Source organism: Malaya genurostris, chromosome 2 (assembly GCF_030247185.1).
Source record: "Malaya genurostris strain Urasoe2022 chromosome 2, Malgen_1.1, whole genome shotgun sequence".
NCBI classification, from domain to species: Eukaryota; Metazoa; Arthropoda; class Insecta; order Diptera; family Culicidae; genus Malaya; species Malaya genurostris.
This window is the reverse complement of record NC_080571.1, coordinates 133,925,026-133,946,360: the sequence shown is the minus strand read 5'-3', so window position 1 is coordinate 133,946,360 and position 21,335 is coordinate 133,925,026. Positions and strand designations below refer to the sequence as shown.

The window sequence follows — 21,335 nt, the reverse complement described above, 5'->3', positions numbered from 1 at the left end:
TAATAATAAGATTGATAATAATAATAAATACAATAATAATAATAATAATAATAATAATAATAATAATAATAATAATAATAATAATAATAATAATAATAATAATAATAATAATAATAATAATAATAATAATAATAATAATAATAATAATAATAATAATAATAATAATAATAATAATATTAATAATAATAAAAGTGATATTAAAAATCTTAAGGCATTTTACTTACCAAAAGCTAGGTAATTTTATTAAATACCTATTTTGCTTCGTCTTGAGAACAGTCTAGGGTCTGTTTTTTGGTCTTAAATCTTCGATGATAATCCTTTGTTTTAGCAGGCTCGGTTTTGTTAAGAACACTACACTAGCTTTTATTTATTCTGTCACAGTTTTTATTATTGACTTTTTCTCTTCCAATCATTTTGGCTGCTTTAGAGTAGTTTAGGTCTAAACTATGTTTTGGGCCTTCTAGTGTTGAGCACCCATCCAGGAAACAAGAACTACATGTATTTCGTGATGAAATACTAGGTGTGATTAGATGAAATGGTCCACGTGAATCGTTCTCTTCCAGAAACACAAATCTCACACTCTTAGTTAAAAGGTGACATCTGTGTCCAAGTTGGAGAAATCTAAGTACATTCAAACCTTCCCCGATTTGAGAGTGTATTCACACCTGATTAATCAGTTTCACCGTCATTGCAATTTGTAAACATTACCGATACCGAGCCGGATCGGAAAGGTTTGAAAGTTCCTAAACGGTTCATAAGATATCAATTTACTCCTATTCCTGATAACAATAGTCCTCCTTTTAGAATTAAATTCACCAAGCTCAGGACGAATATGGTATATTCATATTCATCCCAACTGGATCAAAATAATTCAAATTGGTGACCAATTCCAGCCATAAGAATGCTCGAAACCACCTAATGACCTATTGTCAATTTCAAGCATTATTAGTCCTGTCCACTCCGTGATCGATCCAGACAACATAATAATTTTCATCTTTTGCATTTATAAGCGAACGATCGATCTCGGTATGGTCCGACTTTGTCAATACGCGAAGTGTAAATTGACTCCCTCCCCCATCCACCAACCGGGGGTACGCGACCTGTAGCTCATCATCCAAAGCACAGGGATACAACGCATACATACATACATGTATAAATATGTACAGGCACCAAGGCATACTGACATACACACACATACATACATACACACACATGTGTACATACATATACATATATACAAATATGTATTTCACACGCAAACATTGTAACATTGATTTACTATTTCTATTCTAATAGATTTTAACTAAATTCAATGTGCCAATAGTCATTTCATTAATAGAGTCACCATATTATTCTACCGATTACTCGACTTTCAATAAATGAATTGTGATGAAATCAAATACAAAATCTTTGCTTCATCTTTGATAAGCAATACCGCATAAAAGTAGTTCAGAATATGTACGATATTGCTGTTATAGCGACACGAAATACTTCTAATTTCATTTTACTCTCGAAGTCAATCTATCGAACAAACACAACAGATCTCGCTCTAACTAATGATTTTCATATATGAAATGACTAATGGATTTGAGATGAATGGAGGTGCCGTCACCCAATTTCTATCTCTTCTATTGGTCGATCGTTGGTCCTGAGCTGAAACGGTGGCCTTTATTACCGTTCTGGCATTCCACTTCACTTACACTTCACTCACATATCACCTCATCCATCAGATCCCACACGAGCACAACACAACCTCACAGAATAAACGTCAAAGATGAACTTAATTCACCATTCAACTATTCCGTTATCGTGTGAAACCTGACTGGGGTACGTTCATTTCACTTAATTTCCACTTCACACTGGTAATAAGGGCCGGTAGTATGAAAACGAAACATAAAAAAGAGCTCAGTTAAGCCCTACCGGCCTCTCCAACCCCGGATGTTGGAGCGTATTGCAATCAACATCTTGTTCAAATCATGCCTCACTCAATAAGCTCAATAATTAAACTAAAAGTTATAACACATATTTATATTAAATTGTAACAATAATTAATCGTATCTGATGATGTTTGCAATACCGTCAAGCCCATCAACCACGGGAGGGTAAAGAATGGCAATATCATCAGCAAATTGTGATAGAGCACAACCACCCGAAAGAGGCGGGATATCTGATGTAAAAATGTTGTACAGGATGGAGTACACCAGCCGAAATAGTAAATCTTTCTGAAAGTACATTATTCAGAGAAACCTGGAATGCTCAATCTGCAAGATAATTTTTGGTAATTTTAATAAGATACATCGGAAAATTATAGCGATGCAGTTTAAACACCAGGCCAGCGTGCCATACATTATAGAATGCCTTTTCAATATCCAATATTGCATGGCAGTCGTTTTGGACACAGATTTGTTTTGCTGAGAGAGCTGTGACCTGAGTGTTCAAGGCTTTATATCACGCAGACGATTCATTATTATTATGTTACTTTATTTACCCTAGGTTCCAACCTTATCGTCATTAACCGAAGCCAATGAAGAAGGTTTGTTCCTCACCTTGACGTCCAGTTCCGTCTAACGCACTAGAATGAATAAACATTTTTTATTAAATTTTCCTTTTATACTCATCTAGTACAACATCTTGACTGATATGTGTCTAAATAGCTCAAAACCCTCGACTCGGGTTCGAAAAAGACAAGCAAGCAAGACGAGTTTTCCTCATTGCTTTCAAAAGTTTGAGAAGACTTAGTTTATGAGTTATTTATGGTTATTTTACACTATGGAATATTTTATCATAAATTGCTAATCATATTTCTGATGGCATGTAAGAAGTATTAAATTACTACGGTCAGTATAACTCGAGATATTCACGATTAATTTTTACCGATTCTTTCACATGGCGAATTTGTAAAAGGCGCCCCATACTGAAGTAAGACGTATTCATGTAAAAAACCTTCTTCAATCCACCCAGTGGTGTAATGATGGCTTTCTCATATTACTTATATTAAAAAAAATCACTAGAAGATTCTGAGAATTTTTGTTTCAATATTGAATAAAATAATAAATGTTCTTTGAGTATGAACTAACATAACCTTTTCAATTTGTAAACAGTTATGTCAAGTTAATGAGAATTTTTCTTTTTTTTTCGCATCGTCGCACTAAATGATTAAACATACTTTACCGGAAGTCGGACCAGGAATAAAATAAACAGCAACCTATGAGACTATAGGAACTTTATTTGAGCCTGTTTGTGTAAATCGATCAAATCATCTCTGAGAAAATTGAGTGAGTCTCGTTTTAGTGTTTTTTACCACTACTTCCAATACTTCTGGAACCGGGAACTTGGAACCTAGAAGATTTTTTTTTGCATCGTCACTTCCCCTTTTATATAATTATTCTATTACTCATGGAACTTGAGATTTTGTTGTTTTTTGATACTTTTCGGTGAGAAATAAATACACTCTAATGCCGTTTTTTGTACTGCATAACGTTTCGGCTTACTATGCTTCAGCCATCGTCGGACGCCTACAACATATATTTTTCGTCAGTAATAACATACAATTTACAATTTCACAAATCAATCAAACATATTACATACTCAATAATCACAATTGGAACAATGGACTTACAATTTACATAAATTCACACTCACTTCCGCACTCACTCATTGCCGACGATTGGACGATCATTTGTTCTAGACCGTCCACACGCTTTACTACTCCAATACTGTCGCAGCTTCGATACCAGACCATCGTATGTGGTGCAAAATGTTCCACATTCACGTTGTAGATTAACCGTTCTGTCCTCTCCGAGTATTTTTATGTGAAACATTTCTGCTGTTAATCTGCTCTTCTGGTTATCGATTCGTTCCAGTATCCGAGTGTTGGCAAAGTCAAAAAGGTGTCCCTCTTGTTGTGTGTGTTGAGACAGTCCAGTTCTTGCGTCTTTTTTCTTCGTATCGTTCTTGTGTTCCGCCACTCTCGCCTCTAGCTTTCTACCTGTTTGTACAATGTAAACCTTCCCGTCATCAGCACCACACGGGATCGTGTATACTACATTCGTCTGTTTTCCTGGTGGGTTCGGGTCCTTTAGCTTAGTGAAAACTTGATTTTTAATTTTATCTCTTGGTCTAAATGCAAGTTTTGTGCTGTACTTTTTAAAAATTCTTTCTAATTTTTCACTAAGCCCAGGAATGTACGGAACTGCAACATACGATTGCTCAGGAGTTGTTACTTTTCTCTCCTGCAGGCTGTTGTAATGCTTATGAACACGTTCCTTTAGGGTCTTGCAAACAAACCAATTAGGGTAATGGTTAATCTGCAAGATGTTTTTGGCCGTTCGTATTGCTGATGGACGGTTCTTACAATCAGACAGCTTAATTGCTCTATCTATGAGCGCAATCGCTGTGTTGCATTTATGCGCATATGGACTTTCCGAGCCGAAATCCAGGTATCTTCCATCTGTTTGTTTAGGTGACCAGATTCGTTCGATGTGATCGTCTCTCCGGGTCAACATCATGTCCAGAAATTTCAACCTTCCATTTTCTTCTTTTTCAATAGTGAATTGAAGTTTGCTGTGAAAATTGTTGAAACACTCTACAACTTGCTGAATGTGTTCCTCATGTCCTACACAGAAGCAATCATCCACATAACGACGATAGACTTTAATTGGTACATGTTTCTCTTCCAAGGTTGTTATGCATTCCTGTTCTAGACGTTCCATTACCACATTAGCAATAACCGGCGAAAGTGGAGATCCCATTGGAACGCCGAAGGTTTGAGCGTATACAACTCCCCTATGTACGAAAAAAGTCGACTCCAACACCAACTTGACCACTCTCTCGATCGATGTTTGTGTGTTTTTCTATCTCCTTCCATCTCATCCTTAGGCAATCTATCGCAAAATCAATTGGTACGTTTGTGTATAATGACGTAACATCCAACGAGAACAGAACTTCCTCTTCGGTTATATGAATTCCTGTTATTTGTTCCGCGAACTCAAAACTATTTCTAACGTGATAATCGCTTTTTCCCACAATGTTGTCTATGATTCCAGATAAAAACTGTGCTATTCTGTACGTGGCTGATCCTATAGTCGACACTACAGGACGTAAAGGTCTGTCCGGTTTATGTATTTTTGGTAAACCATAAATCCGTGGGGGATTGCAGCTTGATACTTTCATCATTCTGTGGGTACGCCAATCGATGAGCTTTCTATCACGCCATGTGTCTAAAAAACCTCAAATTTTTTTCATTATTTTCATTGTTGGGTCTGATTTAAGTTTCTTATACGTGTTACCATCATTCACGAGGTCCGCCATTTTCCTTTCATATTCATCAGCTGAAATGATAACTGTTTTATTGCCTTTATGGAACTTGATGTTGAAAAGTTTTCCCTGGGAGGAGGGGATGATGAAATGATGATGAAATTCAATAGCAACCTATATGAGTGACATTATTTGACGCATACTCACACACACACACACGCTGCAGGAACAGGTGCCAATTCACAGAAGGAAGAATCGGGCGAGGCTGCCGCTGCAGGAACAGACGCTACTTCATAGGAAGCAGAAGGGTGTGACCCTGTTAGTCGAAAGAAAAAAAAGAAGAACCAGGGACAGCAGAATAAGATGAGAAACACAAAGCAGAAGAAACCTCCGCGTCGACAGAAGATACCAAAGGAAGATGCCGTACTGGCCAAGGCTAACGGCGCTATGACGTACGCAGCACTTTGTGCGAGAACGTCGTGAAAGTGAGACACAAAAAGAAGAAATGCTTTTCGAGTTGAAAGTGGATCTTACGGTCGACAGCTCGACTATGCAGGAGAGTATGGCTAAAGCGTTGAGAAAGGATGCTGAAGGACCCTAAGCCCGGAAATAGCAATTATGTGCAGGGACCTGGGCGAGGTCACAACGGTGGATGAGTTGGCTGGTGCACTAAAAGCGCAGTGCAACCTCGGCGATGTGCAGATAGTGATCCGAAGTCGTTTGGAGGCACACATACAGCGATGATTCGTCTGCCAGTTAGCGCAGCTAACAAGGCACTGGAGGTTGACAAAGTAACCGTTGGATGGTCAAAATGCACATTGAAAGCCGCTCCGCAAATAAATAGGCAAGGTCAGGGGCTTGTAAAGGCCCGGACAGATAAAAAATGTGTTGGAAATGCGGAGAGACGGGTCATGTTGCGAGAGACTGCAAGCAGAAACCAAAGTGCATGCTTTGCACTTCAGAGGACGGGAACGACCACCAGACGGGTGGCTTAAGATGCCCTGCCTACAAGAGGGCGAGCGCAGGCCAATATCAATGGAGGTTACCTAGATAAACCTGAATCATTGCGACACCGCACAACAACTGTTGTTGCTGTCAACAACGGAAACTATGTGTGATGTCGCGATTATCTCAGAGCCGTATCAAGTTACCCCGAACAACGGCAACTGGGTGATGGATAGGACGGGTGCGGCTGCGATACAATTTATGGGCAGCCTTCCGATTCAAGAAGAAGTAGACAGTTCTGAAGGATTCGTGATCACAAAAATCAACGGCGACAGTTTGACCAGACGTGACTTCAATGCCTGGGTTGTAGAGTGGGGCAGTAGATTCACCAACACAAGAGGATATATCTTGCAGAAAGCCCTAGCGAAGCTAGATGAACGTTTGTGTAATGAAGGCTCCGTTAGCACATTCAGAAAAGATAGGAGGGAATCTGTCATCGACGTCACATTCTGTAGTCCTTCACTGACGGCGAACATGAAATGGTGAGTTTGCGAGGACGACACTCATAGTGATCATCAGGCGATTAGATATTGCATCGGGAAACAGAACCCTGTTGTGAATCGGAGAAGCATGACCGGTAAGCAAATATGGAAAACAAATACCTTCGACAAGGATCTCTTCGTTGAGGCACTTCGGCCGGATAGCGGATCAGAGAACACTCATGCGGGTGAGCTAACAAGAAAGATGGTTACGGCTTGTGACGCTACAATGCCGCGAAAACTGAAGCCAAAGACCAGACGTAGCGCTGATAGCCTCAGCATTGGCATGCCCGGACATGTTCAGGACGGTGCTGCAAAGATGCCTGGTTGAAGGCAGCTTCCCAGAAATGTGGAAGATACTGAAACTGGTATTGCTGCCAAGGTCAGGGATGCCACCGGGAGATCCGGCATCGATCATGCCTATATGCCTGCTGGATACACGCGGGAAACTCCTGGAAAGAATCGTCCTGAACAGGTTGACTAAATGTACGGAGGGGAAACGCTACCCGAGCAGAGTGTGAGATCAAATAGAAAACTCATTTTGATGTTGTGATGTTCGCATTTATCGATTACTCAATTTGCTGTTGTTTTGGTCGTTTTAAGTGGCAAAACATCAAAATCGAAAGCAAAAAGATATTCCGATGATAGCAAAAAGAAAACTATTTTTGCTAACAGCGAAAGCAAACTGAAATCTAAATAAGATATAGATTTTTTCTTGTTGATAGCAAAACTAGTTTTAAATTTGAAGTTATTATCAAGCAACGAGAACAAACCTGGAATGCATAATCAGTTATTGATTTGCTTTAAAAAGACATTAATGAAAACAAACAAGTCGCAAGCATAAGCTAAAAATAGATCGGGCAAAAGACCCGGGATAGTATACCTTTAGGCGATATTACTTGCAACAATAAAAAAGCGTCAAAAAGCACAACACCTCCACAGAGAGACTTGGGTTTCGAACCTAGGTGATTTGGATTTCGAACTCTCTGCGAATGCTATGAACTGTGACGTTAAGCTGTAAGTAGATGGAGAATTTTCGATCATATGACAAGCAGTGTTGATTCACGAAGCTGTATACAGGTAGTTTTAGCCGATGTACAGTCGTTTCGTCGCATCCGTCCCGCAGCCATCGTGAATGGCAGTGCGGCTATTTGATAGGTATGAAAATGTGGTCTTTGTCTTTTTCGTATCCAGAAGCTGTTGCATGTGAACATCATAATATCAAATTGAGTTATTTATTTGATCTCACACTACTCGAGTATGTAATCACTTTGAAATACGAATTTCTAGGCTCAGAAGAGCGAGCGCTTTAGAGTGAAGTCTTTTACAGCAAAGGCTTACTGGAGACGTGAATTAGGAATATGACAATAAGCAATCCCAGATCATATGTTATTTCGATTCAAAAAAAAATATCTTACTTATTTCGACTAATTGGGACAATGAACGAGTATCTCACTTCTGCCCACAGACAGCATCACACTGATTTAGCAAGTTTTTAATTCTTGTGTAGACTTAAATTCGGGATCATTCGATGAAGATTAATTTCGGAGCGAACATTAAGCAATTCATTTGCTTGCTTCAGATAAAATGAATTAAACATAGATAATTCATGGAAATCTGATTATTTAGAGAATAGGTTTTTCAAACTAGTTTTCTAAATTTTTCAAATATTAATGCAAAATCGCTGTACTATATGGACTATATTTGACTATAATATGATCTAGCTCAGAACCTGAAATCTTCAAAGCTTTTTTTTCTAAGGAAAGTTGTGCGGGATGTCAAGGTCTACAATATGAAAAATATGTTAGTTAGGAATTTATTCGCCAAGCGCTCCTACAGCGCTTGAAAGTTTCTGATAGAAGACATATTACGCTATAGGCCTACGAGCCTTTGAAAAGGGGGGTGTAATGTTTTTAATGTTATAACTCCGAAACTACTGTACGGATTGCTATCAAATTTAGCACAGATACTTCTTACTCTTCAGAGATGGTCATAAGTGTATTTTTATGGGAAAGGAGGCCTAGCTAGGGTCTTCAACAGAAGATCAAACTCAAACATGCAAAGGATAAATTGTATATATGATCGAACATAACTCCAAAACAACTCAATAGATTATTAACTTTCTTGGCACAAGTAGTTCTTGCTGTTCATAGGTTCTTATAAGAGATATTTTAATGAGGAGGGGGTGGGAGAGGTGGTGGTTGCAGTATGTGTTTGCTAACAGGGGGAATTTGAGGCAAAATGTTTCGAGTTTTACGAAATCGAAATTTCTCGACAGGCACAGATATTTATTACAACTAAGAGATGATCGTAAGGATATTTATACGCGTGAAAAGATAACAAGCGCCAATTGAAGAAGATCTCAGCTCAATTGTTTGTAAATATCGGAATAATTACATAACGACTCACCAAACTTGGCAGAGGTACATTTTGCAATTCAGAGGTGTTAATAAAACTATTTTTTCTTGTCGAGATCAGATATTCATTGCACAGGTGAACAAAAGGTTGGAGTTTGTAGCAAGTGCCTCGAAAAAGAGGTTTATTGTTGAATTTATCTTATTTGTCGATAAACGAGGGAAGTCGGAGGATATAGACTAGGAGAAAAGAGTCTGGAAAATCAATTTTCATCCCCCCTCTCTTTTTTGACGAGCACAGATACTTTTTACACTACTCAGAGGGCAGAGAGCTTTTGCAAATTCACTAACAAAAGAGGAGTTCAATGTAAAATTCATCGAACGAGAAAAGATACTTCTTGATAAATACAGATACTACCTTCACATCAAATCAAGAGGCAGGGGAATAAATATTCTTAACCAAGGGAGGTAAAATTGATCTGAATTGTTGAAGAAATCATAAAATTAATGTGCATTTTTTAGGTAAATTGTGAAAACTGTCGACCCAAGCTCATGAAAATAAGTTTACGACAACAGTTGAATTAACTGAATCGTTATTCTATAGAACGAAAGTATTATCTAACGTAGTTATGAACAGCCTTTCGTTATCAAATAATCATTATCACAATCTTGTGCAATTATGTGGAAATAAGCTGTGTTTCACTACGCTCTGAGTATTTCAATGTTCAGAACAATTGCTAAAATTGTTTTTAAGGCCTTGTATTCACGAAACATTTCCGAGCAACGCCGGGTAATTCAGCTAGTATGATATAAATAAGAGCGTATTATTCAAAGGACTTGTTAGTTGATGCACGGAAAAACAATCACTTTGGCAATACCGATACTCGAATTCTGAACCACAAATAACGGTCAAAACAACAACCGAAAATAATAGTCAGAACATTTAACATCTTTTTTTTTTAACTAAACGCGAAAACTGTTAGAGAATCTGATATTTAACGTACCCCACCAGAAGGAAATCGTGGACGTCAAATGTATTTTTCATATCAAGTTCCTGACGAAGGTCTTTCTGTGGCTGACGATCAGAGAGATGAGAATGCCCCTTTTGGCCGGATCTGGTGAAGGCCCAGTATGCCAGGAGATCGCTAAAGGAGATGATAAAAAAGCTTCAGATAGACGTGGCACCAATGATCGTCAACCTATCCAATGTCCTCCAGATATGTGGTGTTACAACAATAATCTCGCAAGTAAAAATATAGAGGATTATTGATGTAAAGGTTGCAAAAGTGTTGACAAAAATCTTTTCCTTGATCACGGTTATGGTTCCGGACAACTACCACAGAGTATCCCAAAATTTTTGCCTCCCAAGTTTTTTTTCCAAAATTAACAGCAAAATGATAACATAATGTGATATCAATTGCAAAATTAATGAGCTGAGATCAAATTAAGATTTCAATGTGATGTTGCTATCATAATAAGATTTCGATTTGCTCTCGTTTTGATGTTTGACTTTGCTCGGGATAACTGTCGAATATGCAGTTCGGATTCCGCAAAGGAGTATCGGTGGTGGACGCGATTCAAACAGTGCCGAAGAGTGCTGAAACGGCATCCAAACAAAAGCGAGGAGGAGATCGATACTGTGCCGTGGTCACGATAGACGTGAAGAACGCGTTTAACAGCGCCAGCTGGAGGCCATCTCCTCAGGGCTGCACATAATGCGTGTCCCCGACTATCTGTGTCACATCCTAAAGAGCTATTTTTAGAATAGAATCTTGGTGTACGAAACGAACGAAGGGCAGAAGTCAATGCGAGTCACTGAGGGCGTTCCTTAAGGGTCCATCCTCGGTCCATCTCTTTGGAACAGGATGTACGATGGCGTCTTGACACTTAAGCTGCCCAGGAAAGTGAAAATCGTGGGTTTTGCTGATGATATAGCCTCAACGGTGCTAGGCGAGACATTTGAAGAAGTGGAGGCAAAGAAGTCGGCGAAAGCAATGAACGCAATAGCAAGGAATATGCCAAACGTCGGTGGTACGAGAAGCAGCATAAGACGCCTGATAGCTAGTGTTTCCTCATCGATACTGCGGTATGGGGTACCTGCTTGGAGTGCGACGCAGGAAAAAAAAGCGGAATCGTGAAAAGCTGAACAGTGCGTTCCGGCTGATGGCCATGCGAGTCTCGAGTGCGTATAGAACAATATCGTTGGAGGCAGTATGCGTTATCGTCGGAATGATCCACATCTGCATCACCATGGCAGAGGATACCGAGTGCTACCAGCAGAGACAAGAAGATTATGAGAATCAGCTAGATGAGGAGGTGGCAGCAGGGGTGGGATGAGACGGAGAAAGGAAGGTGGATGCATAGGCTCATCCCAAACCTGTCGACGTGGGTAGAAAGGAAGCATGGCAAAGTAAACTTCCACCTGACGCAGTTCCTGTTCGGCCACGGCTGCTCCAGGAAGAACTTACATCGGTTCGGGTACGCAACATCACCATGGTGCCCGAAGTTCGATAACGTCGATGAGACAACAGAACACGTGCTATTCGAATGCCCTAGATTCGAGGAAGTACGTAGGAAAATGCACAACATGTAGATCCGTACTTGATTATCAGATAGCTAAGATAGTTAAGAAGGCCAAAATAATAATAGTCATAATAATAATAGCAATGATAATAGTAATAATAATTATATATAATATAATGTTGAATTATTCAATTCAGTATATAATAAATGATGTAATAAACAACAGAAATATATGATTTTTTTTGTTTCTATTATAGAGGCTTTAACATCAATGTTAATTCACCTCTTCGGGACAGAAAAACTTTCTGACCCTATGTGCGGGGTTGGAAATCGAACCCAGGCAGGCTGCGTGAAAGGCATCGACTTACCCATCACGCTATACCCGTCCCCAGAAATATATGTTGTTATACACTATGATGAACATTGCACTTTTGGATGGGCTTTCACTTATAAGCCATTTCGCACCCTCTCATTCTGCTACTAAGAAAGGAACTTGTGAAGACTTAGACTCACCATTTGACGACCGCTGTGATGAAATGTAAATTTTACAGAAAAAATCAGCAAAAGAGGATGAAACAGCTGACATCGGTAAACCAATTTAAGTGAGAGCTTTCTGGGCCAATTTTCACTAGTCAATTTTTCAAGTGATTGCATAAACTTTCTATATGAGAAATGCAATAAGTGTACGTTTATAGTAAAGTGTCGTTATAATGATTTTGTAATAACACTTACAAGTAGGTACATATTGGACAAAAGATTTATAAATTTACATTTTTCACCTGAAAAATATAGATTTAAATGTGGCAACTCTGCACGCTATATGAAATTGAACAAAGCACGCTGCGAACGGAGCAAAGCCGCATGTACCGACGCATACCAGTTTTACATCGTCATTTTGAATGATTGTTTGAATTAGCGGTTCAAATTGAACTGCTAGGCGGAGATGGTAGTTCAATTTGAACTCGAAGACTGTTTGAATGTTTTCACAGTGAATGCACATCAACATCTATATGATCTGCGATTGAAAATGTATTTAGAGAGCACCAATCAAAGGTTGCACTACCTGATTGGAAATAGTGCAATCAAACACAAAAGCACCAGTTGGTGTTTATCTGTATGGATTAGAATTATTGATATTTTACGAGAACATATGTGTATTACTGTATCGAGTACAATAATCGGTATAAATCGGTATTGCTGCCGAATGGAAGTTGAATCGACACTGAGTTCGTTTAACGTACAGGTTGTTTGCAGGTTACCTTATTTTCGGTACAAAACCGGAATGAAGTTTACCAAAATAATACATAGACAAATGACGCAACCGATAAATCGCCTTCAATTCTATTGGCACATTTTTTTTAAGAAAGTGGCTAATGAAAATGTTGTCGGATATGCGACATAAGTGCTAAGTCATGCTTTTGTGAACTAACCGAATGAACTGAATGAATTTGTGAAAAAAATTATCAACCCAAATTTGTGTTAGATATTATCCTAATGATAAAAGAGTTGCAATTATACTGTTAAATTGATAAGAGAAAGGAATTATCACACCACTGAGTGCATTTAGAAGAGTTTATTTTTATGCGACACACTAGCTGACCCTCTTTAGGACAGGAAATGATACTTCACTCGTTCTACACTCTTTTACCATCGATCATTGAATTAAGACCTGACTGACCTCCCTTACTCGTTTAACAGCTACGGTGGCCATCATCCTGAGTTCCGCTGTTCGTATTACTTTTCAAGTTACGCAATCATAGTCATTAATTAAATTGTAAAAACTTATGTACTAAATGTACTAATACTACCCGATTAATGCGACACGTGTTCGAGCAATGAGGCATACCGAAACATTTATCACCATTATTTATTACACAATTTAATTGAATTTCTACTCATTGTGCTAACAACTCTGCATGTGAAAAGAGTTTATATCATGTTGTATAAAAACGACTTACCTGTTGAAATTTTAGAACTTTTCTCGTAAACAATTCTCGCTTTCACTAGCTAATTTTTTATAACTCATATAATTTGTGAGTCACCAAACATATAAATCAAATGTGGATAAGACGTAGCGATGTCAATAAGTAGCAAAAACCCTATTTTTTCACTGAGGTTGTCCTCTAAATTGATATCAAAATAAATTTTGAAAAATTACTGTGATTCACATTCGGGCTGCTACATTCTTTGTGTATTTTATGATACTGGGATGACGAAATCCAATATTCACTTCCGCACTAGACACGTTTTGATATTTATATGAGTAACGATGCAAAAATGGTCAATTGGAAATGTGATACACCATTGAATCTTTGTTATTCTAAAAAAACATTGTGTTTACAATTATTGCATTGCAACTCTATAAAAACAGACAGTTCCTGCATACACGGATACCGACGGCTGATTAATTTTGAAATTATCGATAACAGCTCTGACGCCAAGGTCTGCTCTAATCATTTACTCAAAAGCTTGATCATGAATCACCGAAGTAGCATATGAATAAACAAAGAGAACAAGACCTGTAATATATGATTAAAACACATGAAAACAGTCGAACAATCTACAAACTCAACAAAACATACATACGATGATCTCGAAGTAAGTACATAAACTGAACTTCAACGAAATGAAAAGCTGGGTTTTGTTCCATAGTTTACACAATGATGCACCGATAGGATTCTCGCAAATCCAGCGATGCCAATCTTTTGGATTTTTCGTAGATCTATGGACGAACTTCTAGAATCTACGAACTTAGTGTCAATTCTTCAGAAATTTTTGATTCATTATGAATTATTGTTCAATAGTATACATGAAGTTTCATTTTCGTATGTCTAATTGAGAAAATGATCAGAATCGTAAATACAATTATCGTCATTAATTTTTGTGAACTTGTTCACGAATTCGATGGGTATTTACATTTTTGTGTGTTATGTATCTGATCACAATAAAAAAACTATGATCATACTTTAGAAATATTGCTGCAAGCAATGATGTGAAACAATTTCGATGTAATATCACAAATATTTTGGTGTTGTTCTAGGAGTCGTTAAAACATGAAAAGATTTATAATTTCTTATTTTTGATTGGGTCAATTCATACTTGGGTTTTAAAGAGAACAATGAAACCCCGAACAATTGTGATCATCAGATTAATGTACTAATTATAAGCAAAGTTGTATAGCTAAAGACAATGAAAATCAGCATGAAAACAATTAATACTTGGGTTTTAAAGAGAACAAGGAACCCCCGAACAATAGTGATCATCAGATTAATGTACTAATTATAAAAACAATTGTATAGCCAAAGAAAATGAAAATCAGCATGAAAACTTGAAAGAATTGAAGAAGACGAAAAAAACGATATCATTTCAGTCTGCTTTTTCTCACTCAATAACGACAGATTTTTAAACGATTCGATTGTCGGCAGAATTGTATTCAAAATTTAAAGTTACGCCGGAGTCCGGTTGATTTGGAGTTTTTTTTTTATATAAACTCCACATGGAGTTCTAAGTGAAAATTATTTGGTTGTTTTCGTTTTGATTTGGAATCCATTCCAAACTGGATATATAGGTTCTTTGACTAATCCACCTCAAAGAAAAGTGGCATCACTGCAGCAGAATCCGGGTACGAGAGAGCAATGTTATGATTATAGAGAGAAATCAATAATAACAATACCATGCAAAGTGTTACTATGAGCACGTTGTGAGTATTCTAGCAAATGTGTTTATTCTAATTCATCGTTTCGGGTATGGTTTTGCTCAATAAAATGCATCACATACACTATACATACGTACCAAAACTGTAGGTACCCAATTATGGCACACTACTGTTAACATAGTCAAATGGAAGTTTTCGCTCACGTGACACAAACGAAATAATTTTATACGAAACACATCTTTTTCTTACATAGAAAGGTACTTATTAACCTATTATGTCTTAGCGTATGCTATATGAAACAGAAAAACAACCTAGTTTTCACTGTACCACTAACTGATAATTTATAGTTTCATCATCCTTATACATTGAAAGTGCTTTCAATGTTTTATTTAATTTTTTTATCTTTCCAGTTGGCTACGTTTTTTGACTTTTTCTATAGAAAGGTAATAGAATTGCTAGAAATCTGACCTTTGATCGGAACTTTTAAGAATAGTAGTGTTAAATACGATTCGATTCAGTTCGACGAGATCGGAAAATGTATGTGTGTGTATGCGTATATGTATGTTCCTCTTTCGAAAATTTATTTTATACGCTAAATTCTCTTAAACTGATTTGAAAGCTACTACTGGATTGTGATTCAAGTTAGAAGATCAAGTAGCTGACACTTTCGGTTCCGGAGATATGATCGTAGAAGCGACGTAACCGATACCGCACTTTTAATATAAACGCTCAATTTTCTCGGAGGTTGCTTAATCGATTTTAACAAGTTTTGGTTAATTTGGTTGTTCCGGAGATGTGATCGTTGAAGTGACGAAATAGGCAAATAGGCAAACCGCACTTTTTATCTAAAAGTACGCTCATTTTTTTAATAGATGACTGAGTCGATTTCCACAAGCTTAGATGCATTTGTAAGTTACTATTAGATTGTGGATGAAACTTGAAGAGCATGTAGCTGACACTTCCGTTTTCGGAGATATGATCGTAGAAGTGACGTAACCGACAAATAGCACTTTTTCTATAAGCACAATTTTCTCGGAGAAGGCTTAACCGATTTCAACAACCTTAGACTCATTTAAAAGCTTCTATTGACTTGTGAATCAAGTTTGAAGATCAAATGGCTGCCAATTCCGGTTCCGGAGATATGCTCGTTGAAGTGACATATTCGTCAAATCGCACTGTTTTTTGTACACTCACATTTCTCGATGATTGCTCAACCGAATTTAACAAACATACGTTCGTTTGAAAGCTACTATTGCATTGCGAATGAAGCTCGGAGATCAAATGGCTGGCACTTCCGGTTTCGGAAATATGATCGTTGAAAAAACGTGTTCGTTGAACCGCAATTTTTGTCTATCTCTATGAGAAAGTAATAGAATTGCTGGAAATCCCGACTTCCGATCGAATCTTTGGAGAGTCCTTGTATTATATAGCACTAGAATCAGCTCCACGAGGACAGTACCTGTCTGTGTGCGAATTTGTGTGCACATTTCGTAGATAAATTTTGTACGCTCAATCTTCTCAGGAGAGCAGAACCGATTTCAACAAACTTAGACTCATTATAGGGGCTTCTATTGGGTTGCGAATCAAGCTTAAAGATCAAGTGGCTGACACTGCCGGTTCCGGAGATATGATCGTAGAAGTGACGTAATCGACAAACCTCACTTTTTGTCTTTACACTTAATTTTCTCATAAATAGCTTAACCGATTTCAACAAGCTTAATCTCATTCCAATGCTACTCATGGATTGTGAATCAAGTTCGAAGATCAAATAGTTGACACTTCCGGTTTCGAAGATATGATCTTAAAAGTGACGTAATCTACAAACCACATTGTTTATTAATACGCTCATTTTTCTAGTTAATTGCACAATCGATTTCAATAAGCTTAGGGCGTTTGAAAGAAATTATTTGATTGTTCGAGCTGATAAATCCGGTTCCAGAGATATGATCGTTGAAGTGAAGTATCCGCCAAACCGTATTTTTTTATACGCTCACTATTCTCGGAGATGAATCAACCGATTTCAACAAGCCTAAGCTTATTGGAAAGCTACTATAAGATTCTCGATCAAGTTCGATGAACATTTAAATAGCTCATTAGGTTCGGAGTTTTATAACACTTTTCTCTATCCGCACGTTTATATCATTTGATCACTGATGAAGTTTAAACGTATTTTTGCCTTGCTCTATAGAAAGGTAATAGAATTACTGGAAAAACCGACATTTGAACGGAACCTCGGAGACCCCGACTCGATGAGATCAGAAAATATCTCTGTGTGTATGTGCGTGCATCTCAATATTCTCACAGAGGCCTTAACCGATTTCAACAAGCTGTGACTCGTTTGAAAGCCATTAATCAAGTACGAAGACCGAATGACTGTGATTTCTGATTCTGTAGATATGATGGTATATGAGCAATTCCATGCGGAATCTGCTCACTAATCTGGCACGACCCCTTCGATTTGCATGAAACTTTGCATATGTGTTCGTTATTGCAAATGCAGTATTTTTCATTGGTATAGAGATTTTTTTTACTCAAGACTAATTCATGAAAAGGCCACATTATATCACAAAAAGCGTCATGTTACACGAAAACTTATGAATGTTTTAGAAAGTTGGAGAGATGAACTTTCTAACAATTTTCCAAAAACTATGTTTTTATAAAAAAAAACTTTGATTTCATGCAGTGCGCAATTACTGCGAATACTACAATGCTTATTTGCGACTCATATCGATTAGCGATTAGCAACTAGCTTCCAGCGGCAACGAGATAACAGATTATACGACAGCTTCGCCTGCAACATCGGGAAATAATTTAGAAGATATGCAGCTAGCTACATCGAGATATGATTTAGAAGAAATACCATCAACAGCTTTTCACTCGTCTCTACATACTCTCAACACAGTGATCTAGCGGATGATTTGAGGAATAAATACTAGGTCTCACTGGTAAAAGAATTGGTTAAAGAGCAAGGAGTAATGGCTGTTCCTAACAAAAAATGTGGCCGTCCATTGGATCCCGATATAAAACGTGAAGTACTGCAATTCTTCCACGACGATATAAGTATAGAACTATGCCAGGACAACGAGATTATGTTTTTATCAAAACTAATAGTGGGCGTGAACCAGTTCAGAAACGGCTTTTGCTTTCAAGTCTTAGAGAAATTTTTCAACGATTTGGAGATGTTTGTAAACAAATTTCATTCAGTAGATTTGCGGCGGTGCTTATAAAAATGGGTACTTTTATAAACCAGCTATTTTTCTTTGATTTCGTTTTCAAAATATCTTCAAAACGTAGGGCGTATTCTCATGAAATATCAATTTTCTCGATTCAGTTCCTCACATATCTTGAAAGTGACTGCATTTATGAAGCAGCTTCCTATGAGTTTTGTCATTGAATATAGAATAATATTTTATTGCTCAGATGCATTTATTCCTATAAAAACATTATGTTTTTAAAATTGTTAGCAAGTTTTTCCTCGGAAAACTTTTTTATTTATCATCTCTCCAACTTTCTAACACATTCATTAGTTTTCTTGTAACTTGACGTTTTGTGAAATAAAATTTCAAAAAATCGTGCGTTGAAATAACTGAGAAATTGGAAAAGAAATTTTATTTTCGATTTCACGAAAAATCGGAAGATTTTTTCTTCAGTGTATACCTTTTTAGACAGTTAACTTCTTCTTAGACATATTTTTTTTGTTGAAGCTATAGATTTCTAGTTATAATTGTTTGAAAAATATGTGTCTAAAAACACATACGCCCTTTTCAAAAATTAGTTTTGAGTGAAAAAAATCTCTAGACCAGTGCAAAATACTTCATTTGCTATACCGATCACACGTGTAAAGCCTTATGCATATCCAAGAAAGTCGTGCCAGAATTTTGCCATATCTGGACGATTTGGCGTGGAATTGCTCTTTAAGTGTCGTAGCCGACAAAACGCGTTGTTTTGTACCGTTCAATTTACTCAGAGATTGCTGAACCTATTTCAACAAGCTCAGGCTCGTTTTAAAGCCACTGTTGAGTCATTGAACGAGTTTAAATATCACTTCTGGCTGTGACTTCTAGTTCCGGAGATATGATGGTGAATGTGACGTAACCTACAAAAAACGTTGTTTTTATCACTTTATCTCAGAGATCGCCGAACCGATTTCAAGTTTGAAGGTCAAATGACTGTGAATTCTGGTTCAACAATCCACATTAAAATTATTCGGATGAACTCCTTAGTAAAAATATCATGGATTTGAGGCTATTTCTAAATTACACGCACTTTCGCTTTTTATCGCGAATGCTTATAAATGCAAGTAAGAATCAGTACTGGAAACGATGCCTTCACGCGACAGTTTAAAATGAAATACCTAAGTTGGTTCCTAAGACTGTAGATATAGCCTCATGATTCATGATAGCCTATGACCAATGAGATTCGCACCGAAAACAAAATGCAGCCGATCCTATTGATGACTATCATTATTTCGTTAAACTCATTGCCCAATAAGGGTAAGACTGTTCCCACTACATTCACGTAGCGCTCGTTCATGACTGCTACATGCAACTTTCATCTGTTCGAACCGCGTGACATTCATATATGACTGCCCAGATAGCAGGCAACGTGAAAGTTTCCAGCAAGCGATAATAAAAAAATGACAGCAGTTTCCAGCATTGTTAAGAATTATAATTAATCGCCTTGAAATAAATGCGCCTTTCGTAAAAGTCGTTATTCTAATGTCAATCAGCTTTATTGCGTCACTCAACGAGTGAACACGTTGTATCGTGTTAGTGCGGTAAAAATTTGAGTATTTCGCAAGGAAGATAGTATTTTCATCCGTACTTTGGTGCCTCCACATTGTCACGCAGCGAGATTTCCACTTGTAGTCCAGTGAAAAGGTAGTCCATTGGACTAACTTAACTGGCAATATAGCCTAAGTTGCTGGGCCATCGAGCGAAACAATCTTAAGTGAGGTGACGCCACACAGAAGTGAAGAAGAAGAAGAAGCTTGGTTGCGTCAAAACTTGTGCAGTCGTTCTGAAAATAAAACATAAAAGTCAATGGTATTTCCTCCTTTTTGTATTTAGAAATTTATTAGTTGTCAATGAATGGTACGGTAGAACACAGAAATGTTGAACATGGAATTATACTTAATTTAAATTACACTCAAACTAAAAAGTAATAAATCCTATGCTCCACGACAGATGTGATTTAGGATGTATGCATTGTTCAATTCTCGCTCTAGTTATTTTATTTCAGGTGTGTGGTACCTGCGTAAACTCGTTACGTGTGAGCTGTTCGAGAGTAAGAATCTAACTGAGAGCCAATATCCACTGATTCGATATTCACACTCTCCATGTATGTTTGTGTGAGATACAACGTTGGTCGTAACTCAACAGGGCGACACAGATCTACCACATCTCCTTATTTTTCAAAAATTATTGTTTATTAATTTACCTTTGTCTGGTTATAAAATATTGGAAACATTATACTAAGGGCTAAATCTTTTAGATGGTTTGGGGACACGTTGTGAGCGTCGCATCGGTAATTGTTGATAAGTATGGGAGGTATCTATTTCGGTAGAGTTACTGCTTGGTTCTGAGCCCCTCATCCGACAGGTTGTATCATCCACAATCTCAGGGAGAGCACACTCGACTTCATTATCTGACTGCGCACACGGAACAATTTTTAAATGCGAAGTATTCCTTTCATATTGTCGTCCTGAGTCCTTAGACTGCACTGTTACGTTTGTACCTTGCCTGTCTAACACTGTAAATTTCTCTTTCAAGAAATCGGTAGAAAGCTTGTTTTGCAATGTCATGTTTTTCATACGAACAGTGTCACCCACAGCTATGGGACACGGTCTTGCCAATCTCCTAGCATCCTCTTTCTGTTTGCCTAAAGCTTTCTTTTCGCAATCTCTGTCCCGAAAATCCGAAGTTGGCGGTGCTGTTGTCAAATCATCAATGCGTGGTAGCTTTGACCGTAAAATACGATTTTGGAGAAGTTCACTGGGTGCTTTACCGGTAATCGTATGAGGAGTATTATTATACAGATCCAAGAAACTATTCAATTCTGCTT

At 37.6% G+C, this 21,335-nt stretch overlaps 2 protein-coding genes across 7 annotated transcripts in view; both read right to left on the bottom strand.

Annotated features, from left to right (window-relative positions):
* LOC131429404 (GAS2-like protein pickled eggs) overlaps window positions 1-14,275 on the bottom strand; it is a 556,322-nt gene extending 542,047 nt beyond the window's left edge. The window contains exons 1-2 of one of the 6 annotated variants that reach the window (XM_058593485.1): window positions 14,200-14,262; window positions 13,576-13,740 (exon numbers count right to left, since the gene is read on the bottom strand). The gene's annotated coding sequence lies outside the window, so the exon portion shown is untranslated. Of the gene's footprint in view, window positions 1-13,575; window positions 14,085-14,136; window positions 14,156-14,199 lie in introns of those variants that run through there. The other 5 variants (XM_058593486.1, XM_058593488.1, XM_058593487.1 and 2 more) reach the window with 5 other exon arrangements.
* Window positions 3,651-4,751, bottom strand: LOC131428848 (uncharacterized). Its single transcript, XM_058592905.1, has one exon. It carries the CDS (start codon window positions 4,749-4,751, stop codon window positions 3,651-3,653), a length of 1,101 nt encoding a protein of 366 aa, XP_058448888.1.
* Window positions 14,276-21,335: the final 7,060 nt, after the last annotated feature.